This window comes from Coregonus clupeaformis, unplaced genomic scaffold, assembly GCF_020615455.1.
Source record: "Coregonus clupeaformis isolate EN_2021a unplaced genomic scaffold, ASM2061545v1 scaf0324, whole genome shotgun sequence".
In the NCBI taxonomy this organism is placed as follows: Eukaryota; Metazoa; Chordata; class Actinopteri; order Salmoniformes; family Salmonidae; genus Coregonus; species Coregonus clupeaformis.
Window position 1 is genome coordinate 246,863 of NW_025533779.1, and position 18,237 is coordinate 265,099.

General features: G+C 48.8%; 1 protein-coding gene across 1 annotated transcript in view; it reads left to right on the forward strand.

The window, feature by feature from the left end:
- Positions 1–18,237, forward strand: part of si:dkey-71l1.1 (uncharacterized protein LOC569883 homolog) — a 32,275-nt gene that overhangs the window by 3,627 nt on the left and 10,411 nt on the right. Inside the window, exons 5-9 of the mRNA XM_041871391.2 lie at positions 3,954–4,055; positions 5,005–5,110; positions 5,552–5,674; positions 14,179–14,255; positions 17,109–17,211. Of these exons, the coding sequence (XP_041727325.1) occupies positions 3,954–4,055; positions 5,005–5,110; positions 5,552–5,674; positions 14,179–14,255; positions 17,109–17,211 (511 nt within the window). The remainder of the gene's footprint in view (positions 1–3,953; positions 4,056–5,004; positions 5,111–5,551; positions 5,675–14,178; positions 14,256–17,108; positions 17,212–18,237) is intronic.

Below are 18,237 nucleotides of genomic sequence, written 5' to 3' on the forward strand. Positions count from 1 at the left end.
CTACCTGTCTACCTGTCTGTCTACCTGTCTACCTGTCTACCTGTCTACCTGTCTACCTATATATCTACCTGTCTGCCTGTCTACCTATCTACCTATCTACCTGTATACCTATCTACCTATCTATCTACCTGTCTACCTGTCTACCTTTCTACCTAACTACCTGTCTACCTGTCTACCTATCTGTCTACCTGTCTACCTGTCTACCTGTCCTCTAGACTACCTATCTACCTATCTACCTGTCTACCTGTCTACCTGTCCTCTAGACTACCTGTCTACCTGTCCTCTAGACTACCTGTCTACCTGTCCTCTAGACTACCTGTCTACCTGTCCTCTAGACTACCTGTCTACCTGTCCTCTAGACTACCTATCTACCTGTCTACCTGTCTACCTGTCCTCTAGACTACCTGTCTACCTGTCCTCTAGACTAACTGTCTACCTATCTACCTGTCTACCTATCTAACTGTCTACCTGTCTACCTGTCCTCTAGACTACCTGTCTACCTATCTACCTGTCTACCTCTCTACCTGTCTACCTATCTACCTATCTACCTGTCTACCTGTCCTCTAGACTACCTGTCTACCTATCTACCTGTCTACCTGTCTACCTGTCCTCTAGACTACCTGTCTACCTATCTACCTCTCTACCTGTCTACCTGTCTACATGTCTACCTGTCTACATGTCTACCTGTCCTCTAGACTACCTTATCTACCTGTCTACCTATCTACCTGTCTACCTGTCCACCTGTCTACCTATCTACCTGTCTACCTGTCTACCTGTCTACATGTCTACCTGTCCTCTAGACTACCTTATCTACCTGTCTACCTATCTACCTGTCCACCTGTCTACCTGTCTACCTGTCCACCTGTCTACCTGTCTACCTGTCTACCTATCTACCTATCTACCTGTCCACCTGTCTACCTATCTACCTGTCTACCTATCTACCTATCTACCTGTCTACCTATCGACCTGTCTACCTATCGACCTGTCTACCTGTCTACCTATCTACCTGTCTACCTGTCTACCTCTCTACCTGTCTACCTATCTACCTATCTACCTGTCTACCTGTCCTCTAGACTACCTGTCTACCTGTCCACCTGTCTACCTGTCTACCTGTCTACCTGTCTACCTGTCCTCTAGACTACCTGTCTACCTGTCTACCTGTCCTCTAGACTACCTATCTACCTATCTACCTGTCTACCTATCTACCTGTCTACCTGTCCTCTAGACTACCTGTCTACCTGTCCACCTGTCTACCTGTCTACCTGTCTACCTATCTACCTATCTACCTGTCTAACTATCTACCTGTCTACCTATCGACCTGTCTACCTATCGACCTATCTACCTGTCTACCTATCTACCTGTCTACCTCTCTACCTGTCTACCTATCTACCTGTCTACCTGTCTACCTGTCCTCTAGACTACCTGTCTACCTGTCTACCTGTCCTCTAGACTACCTGTCTACCTATCTACCTATCTACCTGTCTACCTGTCTACCTGTCCTCTAGACTACCTGTCTACCTATCTACCTATCTACCTGTCTACCTGTCTACCTGTCTACCTATCTACCTGTCCTCTAGACTACCTTATCTACCTGTCCTCTAGACTACCTGTCTACCTGTCCTCTAGACTACCTGTCTACCTGTCCTCTAGTCTACCTGTCTACCTGTCTACCTATCTACCTGTCTACCTGTCCTCTAGACTACCTGTCTACCTGTCCACCTATCTACCTGTCTACCTGTCTACCTGTCTACCTGTCCTCTAGACTACCTATCTACCTGTCTACATACCTGTCTACCTGTCCTCTAGACTACCTATCTACCTGTCCTCTAGACTACCTATCTACCTGTCTACCTGTCCTCTAGACTACCTATCTACCTGTCCACCTGTCCTCTAGACTACCTGTCTACCTGTCCTCTAGACTACCTGTCTACCTGTCTACCTGTCTACATACCTGTCTACCTGTCCTCTAGACTACCTATCTACCTGTCCTCTAGACTACCTATCTACCTGTCCACCTGTCCTCTAGACTACCTGTCTACCTGTCCTCTAGACTACCTATCTACCTGTCTACCTGTCTACCTGTCTACATACCTGTCTACCTGTCCTCTAGACTACCTATCTACCTGTCCTCTAGACTACCTATCTACCTGTCCACCTGTCCTCTAGACTACCTGTCTACCTGTCTACCTATGACCCGCACATTTAATTTACGCTACTGATTATGGAGTGATTCTCTTTCAGGAGTTTGATTATCCCTTCCAACTTAACTCTCTGTTTCCAGGTCACGAAGTCACACCTCTGTTGCATTGGCTGTCTTCTACAAACGTTCCACTTTAGTTGAATAGGTATACACTTTTAGCAGTGAGGACTGCCAATGATTCATTTACCAGTTCTACTGGCAGATGTAATCTCCTCACGAACAATCTCTGGTTTAGTTGCGGCCAGCTCGTTCTGTTGTTCCAACAGTTGAACTGTGGGCAGGCAGATTGTAGCTGCTGGAGCGTAACAGGCTAGTTGTTTCTTGTCAGATGGGGAAATACAGCGAGCTCCAGAAGTATTGGGACTGACAGTGTTGTTGTTTTGGCTCTGTACTGCAGCACTTTGGATTTGAAATGATACAACGACTATGAAGTTAAAGTGCAGACTGTCAGCTTTAACTTGAGGGGATTTTCTTACCTGCACACCTAACTCCTCTGAACAATATATTTACATATTTTTGACCTGTATACCAGAGACTAACATGGTGTTCAGAGTTAACTACCAGAGACTAACATGGTGTTCAGAGTTAACTACCAGAGACTAACATGGTGTTCAGAGTTAACTACCAGAGGCTAACATGGTGTTCAGAGTTAACTACCAGAGACTAACATGGTGTTCAGAGTTAACTACCAGAGACTAACGATTGGTGTTCAGAGTTAACTCAGAGACTAACATGGTGTTCAGAGTTAACTACCAGAGACTAACATGGTGTTCAGAGTTAACTACCAGAGACTAACATGGTGTTCAGAGTTAACTACCAGAGACTAACATGGTGTTCAGAGTTAACTACCAGATACTAACATGGTGTTCAGTTAACTACCAGAGACTAACATGGTGTTCAGAGTTAACTACAGAGGCTAACATGGTGTTCAGAGTTAACTCAGAGACTAACATGGTGTTCAGAGTTAACTACCAGAGACTAACATGGTGTTCAGAGTTACACTACCAGAGACTAACATGGTGTTCAGAGTTAACTACCAGAGACTAACATGGTGTTCAGAGTTAACTACCAGAGACTAACATGGTGTTCGGAGTTAACTACCACGGACTAACATGGTGTTCAGAGTTAACTACCAGAGACTAACATGGTGTTCAGAGTTAACTACCAGAGACTAACATGGTGTTCAGAGTTAACTACCAGAGGCTAACATGGTGTTCAGAGTTAACTACCAGAGGCTAACATGGTGTTCAGAGTTAACTACCAGAGACTAACATGGTGTTCAGAGTTAACTACCAGAGACTAACATGGTGTTCAGAGTTAACTACCAGAGACTAACATGGTGTTCAGAGTTAACTACCAGAGGCTAACATGGTGTTATCAATAAAGGTAATTAGGAGCATATTCAGTGTGCAGGCTATTCTGTTCTGCTCTAGTATACTTCATGAAGATGTGGGGATTGATTGATAGATTTATTGGGGAAACAGATGAGTACAACCCTGAGGATAACACGTACACCCCTGAGGATAACACGTACACCCCTGAGGATAACACGTACACCCCTGAGGATAACACGTACACCCCTGAGGATAACACGTACACCCCTGAGGATAACACGTGTTTCCAACGTGGTCCCCGATAGATTACACACCATACAGACCAGACACAGCAAAACAACAGTTATCCCTACAGTACAAAACAGCATAGATTAAACAAAGAAAAAATGTTAGTATGACCACAAACGTTCTATTTTCAGGACTCCCCCGTGCTGATCGGTGAGATGGACTCCTCCGGCAGTCTGAATGCTCATTCGCTGCTGCATCTTAGCGAACGAATCAGGGCCAAGGCTGTGTTTCAGGTGGGTGGGGTCTGAGAGAGAATGGTTCAGATCCAGGTGGTCCATATTGCATTGGTGGTGTGACCAGCAGGGGTGTATTCATTAGATTTTGTTGCACAATGTTTTGTCTGTTTATAAAAACGGAAGCAAATGTAACAAAACGGGGGAGGAGTTACCTCAATTTGTCCAATAGAAACTCTTGTTTTAGTTGAAAAACGTTCAGTTTGCAACAGAATCGGCAGAATGAATACACCCCAGTGCTAGACTGTGACTTGTTGCTATGCGTACTCCTAGAACAGTTGACCATGGTTACATAGTCAGTCAGACCCAGGTCCTCCGTGTCTCTAAGACTTCCCAGTGACATGTAAAACACCATGGATACATAGCCAGTCAGACCCAGGTCCTCCGTGTCTCTAAGACTTCCCAGTGACATGTAAAACACCATGGATACATAGCCAGTCAGACCCAGGTCCTCCGTGTCTCTAAGACTTCCCAGTGACATGTAAAACACCATGGATACATAGCCAGTCAGACCCAGGTCTGGATACATAGCCAGTCAGACCCAGGTCTGGATACATAGCCAGTCAGACCCAGGTCTGGATACATAGCCAGTCAGACCCAGGTCTGGATACATAGCCAGTCAGACCCAGGTCTGGATACATAGCCAGTCAGACCCAGGTCTGGATACATAGCCAGTCAGACCCAGGTCTGGATACATAGCCAGTCAGACCCAGGTCTGGATACATAGCCAGTCAGACCCAGGTCTGGATACATAGCCAGTCAGACCCAGGTCTGGATGCATAGCGTCAGACCCAGGTCTGGATACACAGCCAGTCAGCCGGTGACCCAGGTCTGGATACATAGCCAGTCAGACCCAGGTCTGGATACATAGCCAGTCAGACCCAGGTCTGGATACATAGCCAGTCAGACCCAGGTCCTCCAGTACTTTACATCAGAAGTGTGTGTGCAGTCCCAGCAGGCTCAGTTCATGACGTGGCAGTTTGAGACGGAGTACAGAGGAAGTGACTTCACAGCTGCTGTTACCATGGCGAACCCTGATGTCCTGCGGGAGTCAGGTAGCTGAGTGCGTTTCTATGATAATGTGTGTGTGTCTGATTATGATATATATGCATTTAGCCTTTCATCCAAAGCTATTTACAGACAAGCATGCATCTCCATATCGGTGGCCCCAGCGGGAATCGGATCCACGATCCTGGCGATACATTAACATTTTAGTCATTTAGCATGCACTCTTATCCAGGGTGACTTACAGTAGTGAGTGCATACATGTACCTATTCATATGGGTCCCCTGTGGGAATCGAACCCACAACCCTGGCATTGCTCGACCAACTGAGGTACAGAGTACACTGTTTGCTTTTGTGGGGACACTGACTGTGTGTGTGTGTGTGTGTGTGTGTGTGTGTGTGTGTGTGTGTGTGTGTGTGTATATATCTGTGTGTGTGTGTGTGTGTGTGTGCGTGTGTGTGTGCGTGTGCGTGTGCGTGTGTGTGTGTAGTGATCCTGGTAGCCCACTTTCTCCAGAGTGTGTGTTCAGGGCTGGTGTTGGGAGGAGAGCTGGTCTACCACAGAGGAAGACATGAAGAGGGAGGGATTCTCACCCTGGCAGGACAGTACTCAGGTATTATATATATATATATATATATATACAGACATTATATAGACACATATACACACATTATATACAGTTTATATAAAGTTTGGACACACCTACTCAAGGGTTTTTCTTTATTTTTACTATTTTCTACATCATGTAGTAACCAAAAAAGTGTTAAACAAATGAAAATATATTTTAATATTTTAGATTCTTCAAATAGCCACCCTTTGCCTTGATGACAGCTTTGCACACTCTTGGGATTCTCTCAACCAGCTTCATGAGGTAGTCACCTGGAATGCATTTCAATTAACAGGTGTGCCTTGTTAAAAGTTAATTTGTGGAATTTCTTTCCTTCTTAATGCGTTTGAGCCAATCAGTTGTGTTGTGACAAGGTAGGGGGGTATACAGAAGATAGCCCTATTTGGTAAAAGACCAAGTCCATATTATGGCAAGAACAGCTCAAATAAGCAAAGAGAAACAACAGTCCATCATTACTTTAAGACATGAAGGTCAGTCAATACGGAACATTTCAAGAACTTTGAAAGTTTCTTCAAGTGCAGTCGCAAAAACCATCAAGTGCTAAGATTAAACTGGCTCTCATGAGGACCACCACAGGAAAGGAAGACCCAGAATGACCTCTGCTGCAGAGGATAAGTTCGTTAGAATTACCAGCTTCAGAAATTTCGGCCCAAATAAATGCTTCACAGAGTTCAAGTAACAGACACATCTCAACATCAACTGTTCAGAGGAGACTGTGTGAATCAGGCCTTCATGGTCGAATTGCTGCAAAGAAACCACTACTAAAGGACACCAATAATAAGAAGAGACTTGCTTGGGCCAAGAAACACGAGCAATGGACATTAGACCGGTGGAAATGTGTCCTTTGGTCTGGAGTCCAAATTAGAAATGTTTCGTTCCAACCGCCGTTGTGAGACGCGGTGTGGGTGAACGGATGATCTCCGCATGTGTATTTCCCACTGTAAAGCATGGAGGAGGAGGTGTGATGGTGTGGGGGTGCTTTGCTGGTGACACTGTCTGTGATTTATTTAGAATTCAAGGCACACTTAACCAGCATGGCTACCACAGCATTCTGCAGCGATACGCCATCCAATCTGGTTTGGGCTTAGTGGGACTATCATTTGTTTGTCAACAGGACAATGACCCAACACACCTCCAGGTTGTGTAAGGGCTATTTGACCAAGAATTATCAGCAACCATCAGTCCTGTGTTCCAATGGCACGTTGTGTTTGCTAATCCAAGTTTATCATTTTAAAAGGCTAATTGATCATTAGAAAACCCTTTTGCAATTATGTTAGCACAGCTGAAAACTGTTGTGCTGATTTAAAAAAGCAATAAAACTGGCCTTCATGAGACTAGTTGAGTATCTGGAGCATCAGCAATTGTGGGTTCGATTACAGGCTCAAAATGGCCAGAAACAAATAACTTTCTTCTGAAACTCGTCAGTCTATTCTTGTTCTGAGAAATGAAGGCTATTCCATGCGAGAAATTGCCAAGAAACTGAAGATCTCGTACAACGCTGTGTACTACTCCCTTCACAGAACAGCGTAAACTGGCTCTAACCAAAATAGAAAGAGGAGTGGGAGGCCCCGGTGCACAACTGAGCAAGAGGACAAATACATTAGAGTGTCTAGTTTGAGAAACAGACGCCTCACAGGTCCTCAACTGGCAGCTTCATTAAATAGTACCCGTAAAACACCAGTCTCAACGTCAACAGTGAAGAGACGACTCCGGGATACTGACCTTCTAGGCAGAGTAAGCCATATCTCAGACTGGCCAATAGAAAGAAAAGATTAAGATGGGCAGCACCACCACCACCATCATCACCATCACTACCATCACACTATCATCACCACCATCATCACCATCACTACCATCATCACCATCACACCATCATCACCACCATCATCACCACCACCATCACCATTTAATTACTTAAAAATCATACAATGTGATTTTCTGGATTTTTGTTTTAGATTCCGTCTCTCACAGTTGAAGTGTACCTATGATAAAAATTACAGACCTCTACATGATTTGTGTCACGATCGTCTGACGAAGGAGCAGACCAATACGCAGCGCGTTGAGTGAACATGATGACTTTAATGATAAAGCACGTAAATACAAAACAAAAGACGATAGTGAAGTCCAACAGTGACTATGACTGAAACGGAACAAAAACCCACAAACACAAGGTGAAAACACACAGTTTAAATATGGCTCACAATCAGAGATAACGAGCCGACAGCTGACACTCGTTACCTCCGATTGGGAGTCATATGACTAACAAGAACAACCAAAACCAAGCACACCCAAATACCCCACATAACCAAACCAAACCCAACAAAACGAATACACCCTGGCTCAAATACAAAAGTCCCGGAGCCAGAGTGTCACAGTACCCCCCCCTAAAGGTGCGAACTCCGGGCGCACCAGCATACAGTCTAGGGGAGGGTCTGGGTGGGCGTCTCTGTCCACGGTGGTGGTTCTGGCCCTGGTCGTGGTCCCCACCCCACCTTAGTCACTATCCGCTTCCGTAGCCTCCTCCACATGACCACCCCCCAACTAAACCCCACTGGATTAAGGCGGCACCGGGCTAAGAGGCAGCACCAGGATAAGGGCAGCACCGGGCTAGGGACAGCATCGGGCTAAGGGACAGCACCGGACTCAATGGCGGATCCTGGCTGGCTGGCTCTGGCGATCCTGGCTGGACGGCTCTGGCGGATCCTGGCTGGACGGCTCATGGCTGGCTGAAAGATCTGGCTGCTCATGGCTGGCTGACGGATCTGGCTGCTCATGGCTGGCTGACGGATCTGGCTGCTCATGGCTGGCTGGACGGATCTGGCTGCTCGCTGGCTGGCTGACGGATCTGGCTGCTCGTGGCTGGCTGACGGATCTGGCTGCTCATGGCTGGCCGACGGATCTGGCTGCTCATGGCTGGCTGACGGATCTGGCTGCTCGTGGCTGGCTGACGGATCTGGCTGCTCATGGCTGGCTGACGGATCTGGCTGCTCATGTCTGGCGGAAGGCTCTGGCTGATCCTGTCTGGCGGAAGGCTCTGGCTGATCCTGTCTGGCGGACGGCTCTGGCTGATCCTGTCTGGCGGAAGGCTCTGGCTGATCCTGTCTGGCGGAAGGCTCTGGCTGATCCTGTCTGGCGGAAGGCTCTGGCTCCTGGCAGACGGGCGGCTCATGCAGCGCTTGGCAGACGGACAGTTCAGACGGCGTTGGGCAGACGGGCAGTTCAAGCGCCGTTGGGCAGACGGGCAGTTCAGGCGCCGTTGGGCAGACGGCAGACTCTGGCCGTCTGAGGCGCACCGTAGGCCTGGTGCGTGGTGCCGGAACTGGAGGTACCGGGCTGAGGACACGCATCTCAGGGCTAGTGCGGGGAGAAGCAACAGGGCATGCTGGACCCTGGGAACGCACATAAGGCCTAGTGCGTGGTGCCGAACTGGTGGTCCCGGGCTGAGGACACGCATCTCAGGGCTAGTGCGGGGGAGAAGGAACAGGCCGGACCGGGCTGGCGACGCGCACCGTAGGTTTGGTGCGAGTGGCAGGAACAGGCCGGGTCGGGCTGGCGACGCGCACCGTAGACTTGGTGCGGGTGGCAGGAACAGGCCGGACCCGGGCTGGCGACGCGCACCGTCGGTTTGGTGCAGTGGCAGGAACAGGCCGGGTCGGGCTGGCGACGCGCACCGTAGACTTGGTGCGGGTGGCAGGAACAGGCCGGACCGGGCTGGCGACGCGCACCGTAGGTTTGGTGCGAGTGGCAGGAACAGGCCGGTCCGTACTGGGAACACACACCACTGGCCTTAACTGGGGATCAGGAACGGGCCGGACCGGACTGGTAACACACATCAGTCTCTCACGCCGTGCCGCAACAACTTCCCTTCCTCTACTCGCCAATGGCTCCCGTAATCCGATAGCCTTCTCTCCACGTCTCCCTGTGGCAGCCTCCTGCTGCCCAGCCGCCAAGCCATGTGCCCCCCAAAAACTTTTTGGGGTTGCCTCTCGTCCCTCCGACGATGGCCCTGCCGACGCCGTTGCTCCTCTCTCCGTCGCCTCTCCACTGTTTCGGCTCCATGGACGGCGATCCATCCCATCCAGGATCTCCTCCCAAGTCCAGGACCCTTTTCCGTCCAAAATCTCCTCCCATGTCCAGGAATCCTTTGGAGCTGGGTCCTGTTGCCGCTTGACACGCTGCTTGGTCCTCTTATGGTGGGTTTTTCTGTCACGAACGTCTGAGGAAACGGACCAATACGCAGCGCGTGGAGTGAACATGATGACTTTATTAAAATAAAAGCAACCACGAAAACAACAAACAAATGACGAATGTGAAGTCCTACGGTACACTGACCAAAAGGAACAAAAACCCACAAACCCAACAAGAAAACATACAGATTAAATATGGCTCCCAATCAGAGATAACGAGCCGACAGCTGACACTCGTTACCTCCGATTGGGAGTCTTAGACCAAACCTAGAAATGAACCCAACAGAAAGGCAAACCTAGAAATACACACAACAGAACTACCAACATCGAAATACACCCAAATACCCAACAAAACAAAATACACCCTGGCTCAAATATCAAAGTCCATGGAGCCAGAGTGTCACAATTTGTAAGTAGGAAAACGTGCAAAATCGGCAGTGTATCAAATATTTGTTCTCCCCACTGTATATATTATACACACATTATATAGACACATTATATAGACACATTATATAGTGTGGGTATATATAATGTGTGAATATGTAATGTGTGTATATCAAATGTGTCTATATAAATAAAATAAAATCAATAAAATCAAATTTTAATTGTCACATGCGCCGAATACAACAATGCAGTTTTAAGAAAGAATACCAAAATAAATCACAAAAAAATACAATATAAAATAATACGAATTAAAAGTAACAAATAATTAAAGAGCAGCAGTAAAAATAACAATAGCGAGGCTATTTACAGGGGGTACCGGTACCGAGTCAATGTGCGGGGGCACCGGTTAGTCGAGGTAATTGGGGTAATATGTACATGTAGGTAGAGTTATTAAAGCGACTATGCATAGATAATAAACAGAGAGTAGCAGCAGCGTAAAAGAGGGGGGACAGTGCAAATAGTCTGGGTAGCCATTTGATTAGATGTTCAGGAGTCTTATGGCTTGGGGGTAGAAGCTGTTTAGAAGCCTCTTGGACCTAGACTTGGCGCTCCGGTACCGCTTGCCGTGCGGTAGCAGAGAAAATAGTCTATGACTAGGGTGGCTGGAGTCTTTGACAGTATTTAGGGCCTTCCTCTGACACCGCCTGGTATAGAGGTCCTGGATGGCAGGAAGCTTGGCCCCAGTGATGTACTGGGCCGTACGCACTACCCTCTGTAGTGCCTTGCGGTCGGAGGCCGAGTAGTTGCCATACCAGGCAGTGATGCAACCAGTCAGGATGCTCTCGATGGTGCAGCTGTAGAACCTTTTGAGGATCTGAGGACCCATGCCAAATCTTTTCAGTCTCCTTAGGGGGAATAGGTTTTGTCGTGCACTCTTCACGACTGTCTTCGTGTGCTTGGACCATGTTAGATTGTTGGTGACGTGGACACCAAGGAACTTGAAGCTCTCAACCTGCTCCACTACAGCCCCGTCGATGAGAATGGGGGCGTGCTCGGTCCTCTTCTTTTTCCTGTAGTTCACAATCATCTCCTTTGTCTTGATCATGTTGAGGGAGAGGTTGTTGTCCTGGCACCACACGGCCAGGTCTCTGACCTCCTGCCTATAGGCTGTCTCGTCGTTGTCGGTGATCAGGTCTACCACTGTTGTGTCATCAGCAAACTTAATGATGGTGTTGGAGTCGTGCCTGGCCATGCAGTACTGAGTGAACAGGGAGTACAGGAGGGGACTGAGCACGCACCCCTGAGGGGCCCCCGTGTTGAGGATCAGCGTGGCGGATGTGTTGTTACCTACCCTTACCACCTGGGGGCGGCCCGTCAGGAAGTCCAGGATCCAGTTGCAGAGGGAGGTGTTTAGTCCCAGGGTCCTTAGCTTAGTGATGAGCTTTGAGGGCACTATGGTGTTGAACACTGAATAGCATTCTATTCTCAAATAGATGTTCCTTTTGTCCAGGTGTGAAAGGGCTGTGTGGAGTGCAATAGAGATTGTATCATCTGTGGATCTGTTGGGGCGATATGCAAATTGGAGTGGGTCTAGGGTTTCTGGGATAATGGTGTTGATGTGAGCCATGACCAGCCTTTCAAAGCACTTCATGGCTACAGACGTCAGTGCTACGGGTCGGTAGTCATTTAGGCAGGTTACCTTAGTGTCCTTGGGCACGGGGACTATGGTGGTCTGCTTGAAACATGTTGGTATTACAGACTCAGACAGGGAGAGGTTTAAAATGTCAGTGAAGACACTTGCCAGTTGGTCAGCGCATGCTCTGAGTACACATCCTGGTAATCCGTTTGGCCCTGCGGCCTTGTGAATGTTGACCTGTTTAGTCATACTCACATCGGCTACGGAGAGCGTGATCACACAGTCATCCGGAACAGCTGATGCTCTCATGCATGTTTCAGTGTTACTTGCCTCGAAGCGAGCATAGAAGTAATTTAGCTCGTCTGGTAGGCTCGTGTCACTGGGCAGCTCGCGGCTGTGCTTCCCTTTGTAGTCTGTAATAGTTTGCAAGCCCTGCCACATCCGACGAGCATCTGAGCCGGTGTAGTACGATTCAATCTTAGTCCTGTATTGACTCTTTGCCTGTTTGATGGTTCATCGGAGGGATTTCTTATACGCTTCCGGGTTAGAGTCCCGCACCTTGAAAGCGGCAGCTCTACCTTTTAGCTCAGTGCGGATATTTCTACAACTTGATTGGAGTCCACCTGTAGTAAATTAAATTGATTGGACATGATTTGGAAAGGCACACACTGTATAAGGTCCCTGTTATGATGAGTTTCTCGGGTGTTCAAGTAATCAAGGATGCAAGAATATAGTTAGACACTTTGTAGAAAGTTAATGCAAATATTTAATGATCGGTACCGGGTTCGTTACAACAATGACCAGAGCTTTGCCCTTGGTGTTACGAACTAACTTGAACAAAGGAAACACTCTACCTTATGTACCTTCTGTTACCATTTTCTTGGCATCCATCTGGTAAGTCTCCATGGGCACTCCCTGTCTTTGATGTTCATCACTCTTTACCCCAAGTCAGTATCCTGCCCATCACTCATGCTATCCTAAACATCACTAATCTACCTTGACATAAGGAATGTAGACTTCATGGCCCCAAACCACTTATCTCGTAACTCTACCTCTATCCTCACAATACTATGATATGACATCATTACAGTCCCACAGTTGACACAGTGCATGTCAGAGCAAAAACCAAGCCATGAGGTTGAAGGAATTGACCGTAGAGCTCCGAGACAGGATTGTGTCGAGGCACAGGTCTGGGGAAGGGTACCAAAAAATATCTGCAGCATTGAAGGTCCCCAAGAACACATTGGCCTCCATCTTTCTTAAATGGAAGAAGTTTGGAACCACCAAGACTCTTCCAAGAGCTGGCCGCCCGTCCAAATTGAGCAATCTGGGGAGAAGGGCCTTGGTCAGGGAGGTGACCAAGAACCCAATGGTCACTCTGACAGCTCTAGAGTCCCTCTGTGGCCAGACGGAAGCCACTCCTCAGTAAAAGGCACATGACAGCCCGCTTTGAGTTTGCCCAAAGGCGCTTTAAGACTCTCAGACCATGAGAAACAAGATTCTCTGGTCTGATGAACCAAGATTGAACTCTTTTGCCTGAATGCCAAGCGTCACTTCTGGAGGAAACCTGGCACCATCCCTACGATGAAGCATGATGGTGGCAGCATCATGCTGTGGGGATGTTTTTCAGCAGCAGGGACTGGGAGACTAGTCAGGATCGAGGTAAAGATGAACGGAGCAAAGTACAGAGAGATCCATGATGAAAACCTGCTCCAGAGAGCACAGGACCTCAGACTGGGTGAAGGTTCACCTTCCAACAGGACAATGACCCTAAGCACACAGTCAAGACAACGCAGGAGTGGCTTCGGGACATGTCTCTGAATGTCCTTGAGTGGCCCAGCCCGAGCCCAGACTTGAACCCGATCTAACATCTCTGGAGAGACCTGAAAAAACTGTGCAGCAACACTCCCCATCCAACCTGACAGAGCTTGAGAGGATCTGCAGAGAAGAATGGGAGAAACTCTCCAAATACAGGTGTGCCAAGCTTGTAGCGTCATACCCAAGAAGACTTGAGGCTGTAATCGCTGCCAATGGTGCTTGAACAAAGTACTGAGTAAAGGGTTCCTCGATTCCTGACTCGTCTCCCAGTCCCTGCAGCTGAAAAACGTCCCCACAGCATGATGCTGCCACCACCATGCTTCACCGTAGGGATGGTGCCAGGTTTCCTCCAGACATGACACTTGGCATTCAGGCCAAAGAGTTCAATCTTGGTTTCATCAGACCAGAGAATTATTCTACATCAGACTTTCTGATCTAGTAGATTCTTTGTGATTCTACATCAGGTCCTAACTGGGTGGCGACGCTGAATGCTGGGAAAGGAGGAGCTCATGCCAGCTACTACCATAGAGCTAACAAACAGGTACACACACACACACACACACACCACACAGACACACACACCACACAGACACACACACACACACCACACCACACTACACCAGACCACACTACACCAGACCAGACCACATCAGACCACACCAGACCACACTACACCACACCACACCACACCAGACCAGACCACACTACACCACACCACACCACACCACACCACACCAGACCACACTACACCACACCAGACCACACTACACCAGACCAGACCACATCAGACCACACCAGACCACACTACACCAGACCACACCACACCAGACCAGACCACACCACACCACACCAGACCACACTACACCACACTACACCACACCAGACCACACTACACCAGACCACACCACACCAGACACCAACACAACACCACACCACACCAGACCATACCACACTACACCAGACCACAACAGACCACACCACACCACACCAATCCACACCACACCACACCACACCACACGACACCAGACACCAACACCAACACCAACACCAGACCACACCACACCACACCACACCAGACCACACCACACCACACCACACCACACTACACCACACTACACCAGACCACACCAGACCACACCACACCAGACACCAACACCACACTACACCATACCACACTACACCACACTACACCAGACTACACCAGACCACACCACACCAGACACCAACACCACACCACACCACACCAGACCACACCACACCACACCACACCACACTACACCATACCACACCACACCAGACCACACCACACCAGACCACACCACACCACACCACACCACACCAGACCACACCACACCAGACCACAACAGACCACAACAGACCACACCACACCACACCAGACCACACCACACCACACCACACCACACCACACCACACCAGACACCAACACCACACCACACCAGACCACACCACACCACACCAGACCACACCACACCACACCACACTACACCACACAACACCAGACCACACCACACCACACCACACCACACTACACCAGACCACACCAGACCACACCACACCACACCACACCACACTACACCACACTACACCAGACCACACCACACCACACCACACCACACCACACCAGACACCAACACCACACCACACCATACCACACTACACCACACTACAACACACCACAACAGACCACACCACACCAATCCACACCACACCAGACCACACCACACCACACCACACCACTCTACACCACACTACACCAGACCACACCAGACACCAACACCACACTACACCATACCACACCACACTACACCACACCACACCATACCACACCACACCACACCACACCAGACCACACCACACCACACCAGACCACACCACACCACACCAGACCACAACAGACCACAACAGACCACACCACACCACACCAGACCAGACCACACCACACCACACCACACCACTCCACACCAGACCACAACAGACCACAACAGACCACACCACACCACACCACACCACACCACACTACACCACACAACACCAGACCACACCACACCACACCACACCACACCACACTACACCAGACCACACCAGACCACACCACACCACACTACACCACACTACACCAGACCACACCACACCAGACCACACCACACCACACCACACCACACCAGACACCAACACCACACCACACCATACCACACTACACCACACTACACCACACCACAACAGACCACACCACACCACACCAATCCACACCACACCACACCACACCAGACCACACCACACCACACTACACCACACTACACCAGACCAGACCACACCACACCAGACACCAACACCACACTACACCATACCACACCACACTACACCACACCACACCACACCACACCACACCACACCATACCACACCACACCACACCACACCACACCACACCACACCACACCACACCACACCACACCACACCAGACCACACCACACCACACCAGACCACAACAGACCACAACAGACCACACCACACCAGACCACACCACACCACACCACACCAGACCACAACAGACCACACCACACCACACCACACCACACCACACCACACTACACCAGACCACACCAGACCACACCACACCACACCACACCACACCACACCACACCAGACACCAACACCACACCACACCATACCACACTACACCACACTACACCACACCACAACAGACCACACCACACAACACCAATCCACACCACACCACACCACACCAGACCACACCAGACCACACCAGACACCAACACCACACTACACCATACCACACCACACTACACCACACCACACCACACCACACCAGACCACACCACATCACACCACACCACACTACACTACACCACACTACACCAGACCACACCAGACCACACCACACCAGACACCAACACCACACCACACCATACCAGACACCAACACCACACCACACCACACCACACTACACCACACCACACTACACCAGACCAGACCACACCAGTCCACACCACACCAGACCAGACCACACCACACCACACCACATCAGTCCACACTACACCACACCACATTACACCAGACCACACTACACCAGACCAGACCACACCACACCACACTACACCACACTACACCACACCACACTACACCAGACCAGACCACACCACATCAGACCACACTACACCAGACCATTACTACCAGACCACCACTAGGTGGGGCTGTTGGGGCTGTTGTCAATACCTTCCAGCAACTAGTGTGTGTGTGTGTGTGTGTGTGTGTGTGTGTGTGTGTGTGTGTGTGTGTGTGTGTGTGTGTGTGTGTGTGTGTGTGTGTGTGTGTGTGTGTGTGTGTGTGTGTGTGTGTGTGTGTGTGTGTAGATCCAGGTGGGGGTAGAGTTTGAGGCCAGTACGAGGACCCAGGAGACGACGGCCTCCTTCGGGTACCAGATGGAACTACCAGAGGCTAACATGGTGTTCAGAGGTAATTACCAGAGACTAACATGGTGTTCAGAGTTAACTACCAGAGACTAACATGGTGTTAAGAGTTAACTACCAGAGACTAACATGGTGTTCAGAGTTAACTACCAGAGGCTAACATGGTGTTCAGAGTTAACTACCAGAGGCTAACATGGTGTTCAGAGTTAACTACCAGAGACTAACATGGTGTTCAGAGTTAACTACCAGATACTAACATGGTGTTCAGAGTTAACTACCATGGACTAACATGGTGTTCAGAGTTAACTACCAGAGACTAACATGGTGTTCAGAGTTAACTACCAGAGACTAACATGGTGTTCAGAGTTAACTACCAGAGACTAACATGGTGTTCAGAGTTAACTACCAGATACTAACATGGTGTTCAGAGGTAATTACCAGAGGCTAACATGGTGTTCAGAGTTAACTACCAGAGACTAACATGGTGTTCAGAGTTAACTACCAGAGACTAACATGGTGTTCAGAGTTAACTACCAGAGACTAACATGGTGTTCAGAGTTAACTACCAGAGACTAACATGGTGTTCAGAGGTAATTACCAGAGGCTAACATGGTGTTCAGAGTTAACTACCAGATACTAACATGGTGTTCAGAGTTAACTACCAGAGACTAACATGGTGTTCAGAGTTAACTACCAGAGGCTAACATGGTGTTCAGAGGTAATTACCAGAGGCTAACATGGTGTTCAGAGTTAACTACCAGATACTAACATGGTGTTCAGAGTTAACTACCAGAGACTAACATGGTGTTCAGAGTTAACTACCAGAGACTAACATGGTGTTCAGAGTTAACTACCAGAGACTAACATGGTGTTCAGAGTTAACTACCAGAGACTAACATGGTGTTCAGAGTTAACTACCAGAGACTAACATGGTGTTCAGAGTTAACTACCAGAGACTAACATGGTGTTCAGAGTTAACTACTAGAGACTAACATGGTGTTCAGAGTTAACTACCAGATACTAACATGGTGTTCAGAGTTAACTACTAGAGACTAACATGGTGTTCAGAGTT